Source organism: Pelecanus crispus, chromosome 13 (assembly GCF_030463565.1).
Source record: "Pelecanus crispus isolate bPelCri1 chromosome 13, bPelCri1.pri, whole genome shotgun sequence".
Lineage (NCBI taxonomy): Eukaryota > Metazoa > Chordata > Aves > Pelecaniformes > Pelecanidae > Pelecanus > Pelecanus crispus.
This window is the reverse complement of record NC_134655.1, coordinates 9,072,691-9,079,426: the sequence shown is the minus strand read 5'-3', so window position 1 is coordinate 9,079,426 and position 6,736 is coordinate 9,072,691. Positions and strand designations below refer to the sequence as shown.

The 6,736-nt window shown below is 56.3% G+C and overlaps 1 protein-coding gene across 1 annotated transcript; it reads left to right on the top strand.

Annotated features, from left to right (window-relative positions):
• The first annotated feature begins 479 nt into the window (after window positions 1–479).
• Window positions 480–6,498, top strand: HMGB3 (high mobility group box 3). Its single transcript, XM_075720556.1, is given in 6 exon segments — window positions 480–566; window positions 569–633; window positions 3,447–3,603; window positions 4,125–4,264; window positions 4,805–4,979; window positions 5,540–6,498. Coding segments are annotated over 6 exon segments (768 nt in total). The 3' UTR covers window positions 5,684–6,498.
• Window positions 6,499–6,736: the final 238 nt, after the last annotated feature.

Sequence of the window (6,736 nt, the reverse complement as noted above, 5' to 3'; positions counted from 1 at the left end):
CTCTCCCCCGGGACGCTGCCCTGGCTGTCCCTCGTCCCCGCGCCCCCCCCCCCCCCCCCCCGGTCCCCCTGCTCCCGCAGCCGATCTCATCTTGCACCGGGGCTCCCAGGCGGGCAGCGTGCGGCGCCGCCAGCCGCCCCTTTGCCGCCGGACCCCGCGCTGCCCGCCCCCGCGGCGACTCCATGCACGGCCCCGGTCCGTTCCGCGGTGAACGGGGGGCAACCGGCTGCCCCACGCAGCCGCAACCACGTGGCGAGGCCGGCGGCGAGGCCCGCGGCCCCAGCGCTCCCGCCATCGCGGAGGCTCCGCGGGGCGCGCAGCGGCGCGCGCCCCCCTCCCGCCAACTTTAACCCCCCCACCCCGGCGCGGGCCGCTCGAGCTCCCCTTTCCCCGGCGGGCGCTCGTTTTGAATGAATGACCTCACCCGCGCCGGCCAACCGCCGCGCGGCCGCGCTTAATATTCATGAGGCGCCGCGCCAATGAGCGGGCGAGGAGGTTGTTTTAAACGGCAGAGCCCCGCAGCCAATCAGGCCGCTCTCGTAGGCAGCCAACGCGAGGCTGAGCCGCGCCGCGCCGAGCCCCGCGTCGTGCCCTGCGCTCCAGCTCCTGTCCACACTACCGCGAACAATACAGGTACGTGCAGCCCCGCCGCAACTTTTCGGGGGGCGGCTGCCCCCTGCCCGCCCCGCCGCCGCCCCGCCCTGCCCCCGCGCCTTCGCCCCTCTGCTCTGCCTGCCCCGGGCTTTTTTTTTTTTTTTTTTTAAATTATTATTTTTTCTGTTTTGCGTTCCTTCCTTCCTCCGAGGTGTTTTTTTTTTTTTTTTTTTTAAATTAAAAAAAAAAAATCGGGAAAATCACCTAAAAACTTTCTTCCCTCCCCCTCGCAAGGGGATCGGCGGTGCCGGGGCAGATGCTGCGCGCAGCTGGCGGGGCGGCGGGCAGCCGGGCGAGGCGCAGCGTTTGCCCCCCGTCCTCCTCCCCTGCCCCGCCGGGACACCCCCCCCCCCCCGGGCGCGGAGGGGCTGCCTGCCCCCGGTGCAGCCCGGTTTCCCCGCGCCGGGCTCCCGTGCCGCCGAGAGTAATATGGCTGGTGCAGCAACTACACCGGGACTAACTCCTCTTCTCCCCCGCATGGGCAGGGATTTTTTCTCTGCCGCCTCCTAATGTCGCACGGCAAAACGCGCGGCGCCCTCGGCTTTTATTTGCCCCCTTCCCCCGGGTGGGCTCGGTGGGGCTGGCGGCGGTGGGAAAGTTGTCGGCCGTGCGCAATGCCGTGCCCGCTGTTTATTCTGCATTAATATGGCTGTCGCTTTAGCATCTGACAGGGATAAACCCTGCGCGCTGCGCCCGTCTGTCCCGGCGAAGCAGTTTTTTTCTCGCCGCCGCCGCCTCCAAACTCCCCCGATCCCTTCGCCTCTGCCTCCGCCGCTCTTCCCCTGCCCGGGAAGGTGTCTCCGGCGGGGCTGCGCCCGCGGCGGGGCCCCGCATCGCCTCTTCCCCGCGCCGCGCCGCCCGTGCTGTGGGCATTAATATGGCTGGCGCTGGAGAGCCCCGGCGAAGGGAAGAAAGACGTGTAAGCGGCATAGGGATGGGGAGGGGGGTCGCGGCGGGGGAAATCTCCTTCCCGGCGCCCCGCAGGGGGCTCAAACCTTTCGCTTTCGCCCCGGCTCCTCTCTCCCCACCGCCCCGCGCCCTCGGCCGGGCGCCGGGGGGCCGCCCCGGGGCTCCCCGCACTCTTTTTCTGGCGGCGCGGAGGAGCGTAGCGGCGGCGATAATGGCTGCACGGGAGCCTTTGTTAGAGAGCGCTGCGCTAGGCAGGGGCCGGGGGGGGGGGGGGGCGCCTCCCGCCCGCGCCCCGGCCCCGCCGCCCCCGCCGCCCGGCGGGGGGCCGAGCGGGGAGCCCCTTCCCGGCGGGGGCGGCGTTTTGGCGGGGCCGGCGGCCGGGGGCGGCGGGCGCGGGGGGCCGAGCGCGGCGGAGGGGGAGCGCGGCTTTGTTCGGCGGCGCGGCGGCGGCGGCGCCGGGAGAAGCCATCTTAGCGAGCGGGGCCGGCCCTGGGCGCGGAGCGCGGCCGCCGCCGCCGCTCCCGCTGCCGCTCGCACCGGCCGCCCGGGGCCGGGCCGGCGCCCCGCGCCCCCGGCCGCCGCCCGGCCCCCCGGCGCCCCCCGCCCGCCGCCCCGCCGCATTTCAGGGGCACTTTCTTTCATCAGGAGGCGTTTCACAAAATGGAAGATGAATTATTGGCGGCTGGCGGAGCCGCCGCTGCCCCCTCCGCCCGCCGGCCCCGGCCCCGCCGCAGGTGCCCGCGCCCCGCGCCGCGGAGCCCGGCCGCCGCGGTGACCTTGGGGGGGAGAAGATGGCGGGAGGGGAGCGCAGCGCGGCGCAGCGGGGGCCGGGCCGGCCGCGGCGGGCCGCTCGCCCCCGACTTGGGGAGCCGGCCCCGGCCCCGCGCCGCGCTCCCGCCGCGGCGGGGGTTCCCCTCCCGGGCTTCCCCTCCCCGGGGGCTCCCGGGCGGAGCGGGCGCCCCGCCGGGCGCCGGCAGCGGCCGGGGCGGCTCGGGCCGCGGGTGCTGCGCTCGGGGGGTGCATAGGCGCGATTAAATATTAACGCTGTGCTAATAAAAATTAAATTTTCAAGCGCTTGAGAAGCTGTAAATAGGAAATATTGCTGCGGGACTTTTTTTTCTTTTTTTTTTTTTTTTTTTTTCTGGAGGGGAAAAAAAAATAACACGGAAGAGGGGGAAAGAAATACAGCCCAAAAGTTAGCATCATCCTCTCGGTGACTTGCTAATCGCATCTTTGCGCTGACCACTACGCCTCCGAACATGTGTCACTTGGTGGAGCAAGAGCGAGCGCTGCTCACCTCGCAGGGCTCCACGGGTCCTATTGTGTTTAAAACTAGCCTTTATTTGCACACCTTCTTCTATATCAAAGGTTATTGCGCTTTTACGGGGGGAATAATCTGCCCTGCCTTTCTACCTGGGCAGCAGCTGCTAACGTGTGAACTCCAGCTACTAAAGGGATAAGTCATGGCCTGGCGCTGCGCGTGCCACTCGACCCCAGTGTGGTGGCCAACTAAAACAAATATTTTATATCAGTTCATATATAACTCTTAATGGGCAGGAGTATGCGTCTTTAATAGCCTGTCTCCAATCTTTGGACGTGATGTAAATATATATCTACGTAAAACTTAAATCCAGTGACCAGTTTCACTTGGCTCAAGTCTGCAACCCGAGTGTCAAGGAAAAATAATTTAAGTCTCTGTATTGGGGATGGTAAGAAGTGTTGGGGGGAAGAAAGGGATGTGTTACTGACGGGACGTCGCTTCAGGAGATGGTGGTGTGTGCACATATAAATACGTGCACACCGTATATGTACGCACACATATATGTGTTCATCTGTACATGCATACACTTGTTATTTTTTCCCTTTTTCTCTCTTCCCTACAGAGTCAAGATGGCTAAAGGCGATCCGAAGAAGCCCAAGGGCAAGATGTCTGCCTATGCCTTCTTTGTGCAGACGTGCCGTGAGGAACATAAGAAAAAGAACCCAGAGGTTCCAGTCAACTTTGCAGAGTTTTCCAAGAAGTGCTCGGAGAGGTGGAAGGTACCTTAATTTGTGACTTCCTGAAGGGATAGCTTCTTACCGTATCTGCTAGGATGACGTGCGTGTGTCCAAACACGAAGGGAGCCGGTGCTGTTTTGGTCTGTGTGCCGCTCTTGGCAAGGCGTCCCGGCCATTGATTGGGTGCTGCTGACTCCTGTAACGAGCCGGAAGGCTTCAGCCCAGGGTATCTGCCCGTTCAGGTGCTTCCACTACAGCCTGGCCTTTTTTCCTGTTCCCAAGCAGCACCCTTCAGCAGCTCCCTCCCCTCCAGGCCTGTGTCCTCGAGGAGGACTCTGGCTGCGCTTGTCCCGATCCCGTTGCTTCCCTTTTGCCGAGTATGCCAGCTGTGGCTGCGGTCCCCGGTGCAGGACCTTTGTCCCCAAGGTGGTCCAGTTAGAAAACAAACAAATTCTGAAACTCCCCTATCGAGTTGGTATGTGTTGGCTTGTTTACTTAAAGTTTGCCAGCTATTGAACAGTTGGGTAATCACAGGTTTGGTGTCTTGTTTTTTGGTTTTTTAGACCATGTCAAGCAAGGAGAAGGCTAAATTTGATGAAATGGCAAAGGCTGATAAGGTACGATATGATAGAGAAATGAAGGACTATGGACCAGCTAAGGGTGGCAAGAAGAAGAAGGACCCCAATGCCCCAAAACGACCACCGTAAGTAACTTTTGAGGCGTTAAATGCACAAGTATTTTGGTTTGTTTTCACACCCTGTAACACAGCTGATAGGTTTCCTTAAAGGAAGTGGATGGGGCATAGCATGTTGGTATAGCAGTATTGGTAATATTCATAGCTTACTGATACTGTCCCCTAAATCTTTTGGGCAGCTTGTAATTTTGAGCACGTAGAACGCTAACAGGAATTGCCAGTACTTGGTACCCTTAAACTCATAGTGATGGAAGACGTGGAAATAACTGGGTCACAGTGAGACTTGTGCATCAAAGATGAAATTGGATGGCGGGGATAGACAACACTTGATTCAAAACAGCATTGGGTGAAGGCTGCAGGTCTGGGCCTCAGTAAACTCAAAGTGTGTTTGGGTTTTTGTTTGGTTTGGTGGGTTTTTTAAATGAAAAAAAAAATGTTTCTACACAGCATGTGAGTGCATGTGTGAATGTTGTGGGTGAGGGACGGGGAAGGGGGTGCTCTCTTGCATGCTGCTGCGGTGCTGACTGTCCTCTGGTGCTTCTCCCCAAGGTCTGGCTTCTTCCTCTTCTGTTCAGAGTTCCGCCCCAAGATCAAGTCCACAAACCCTGGCATATCCATCGGGGATGTAGCAAAGAAACTGGGTGAAATGTGGAACAACCTCAGTGATAGTGAAAAGCAGCCTTATAATAATAAGGCAGCTAAGCTGAAGGAGAAGTACGAGAAGGTAAGGCCGCTTTTCACTTGTGCCTCTTCCATACCGGCTCTTGCGTTGATGTGGTTCTGTAGCAGACCTAGCTAAGGTGGCCCCAGCGTAGTGAGCATCTCCAGCTTACAGACCCGTTCGCATTGCGCTGCGTGTGCTACGTAGCCGAACTTCGCGTACGTTAGGACAGAGTAGGTTAGAGAGCCGCGGGCGGATTCCAGCGAGGAGGGAGAGCTTCCCCCAGTGATGTGCAGCAGCGGCTGCTCGTGTTGCTCCAGCAAAGGGTTTGCTGTGCTGTTAAAGGAGCTTTGTCCCGTTAGCAGGAAACTTTTAAGAGAGGCTGGGTTCTCTTCTCCTCCTCAAAGAAATAACCGTGACCGCAGGGTTCAAGGCCTCCGTCGTCCGGAGGCAGCTGAGTATGCCTAGGTGTCTGCATACCTGTGTGCTGTAATGCTGGCTGTCTCCCCTTTCGGGGGTGCAGCTGTGGAGGGCCAGTCCCTTTACGTTACCGCCCGCTGCTGTACAAATGCTGTATGTGTTTGCCGCTTAGAGCAAATTAAGACATCCCCTTGACTTTGCAGGATGTTGCAGACTACAAGTCTAAAGGAAAGTTTGATGGCGCAAAGGGAGCAGCAACCAAAGCTGCTCGGAAAAAGGTAGAGGAAGAAGACGAAGAGGAGGAGGAGGATGAAGAAGAGGAGGATGAAGATGATGATGATGAATAAAACTGTACAATACTTGTCTCCATGTGAATACCATAGAGTAGGGGAAACACCATAAATGAAGCACCTCTTATTTGAGATGGTGTCTCTTGCCCTTATTAGGCTTAATTAAAAAAAAAAAAATTTGGATTCCGATCGCGTTGTAGTTTCTAAAAGTGCTCTAGAAATTGTAACTGGTTTACATGAAGTGGCCATGGGTGTAGTGAGCACCCTGAAACTGTATCAAAGTTGTACATATTTCCAAACATTTTTAAAATGAAAAGGCGCTCTAGTGTTCTCCTAACTCTGTGCACTTTGCTGTTGGTGTAACAAAGCATTTAAAAATGTTTCAAGCATTTTTTTAATTTGTAAGGTGGTGTTACTATATGGTTATTGGCTAGAAAATCCTGGGTTATAAACTGTACATATCTATAGTTTGTAAAAACTAGACAGATTCTTGTGGTACATGCTTAGAGTTATGATGCCTTAGAGGAGCAGTGATTACTTGGAAAGGCTGTACGTTCCCCGGGGTGCCATGGCCCAAAGCATGCACTGTGAGGGTAGATCTATTTACACTACAGTGGGCGTCCATTTAGCTTAAAGTTGTCTTTCTGTATATAGTGAAATAGCATTCTGCTGCCATTCTTAGTTGTGGAAGGGGGTTCAGCTGGCATGAGAAGTGTATGGATTTTTTTAGTTAAGTGCGGTAGTTTTTAAACTGAAACTGTAGACATCTCTTCATCGTCAACTAAGTGAAGAGCCAGTGCAGCAACTGAAGTTCAAAAACACTCTGTACTTAAACGAATTTGCAACGTTCTGTTTTTTTTGTATGTTTAGAATGCTGAAATGTTTTTGAAGCAAAATAAACAGTATTACATTTTTAAAACTGTTCTTGACAACACTCTAAATTTCTGGTTTAAAAGGAACTTAACAACAGCAAGAGGTTCATTTGGAAGTCTGTGGCATCCCTCAGGGCTGGTGACTTAGGAAACATTCTGACTCAAGGATTTAAAAAAAAAAAAAAGACAAAAAAAAAAAAAGGTGGCCAGCCAAAACTGGCTGAATTGAAAGAGATGG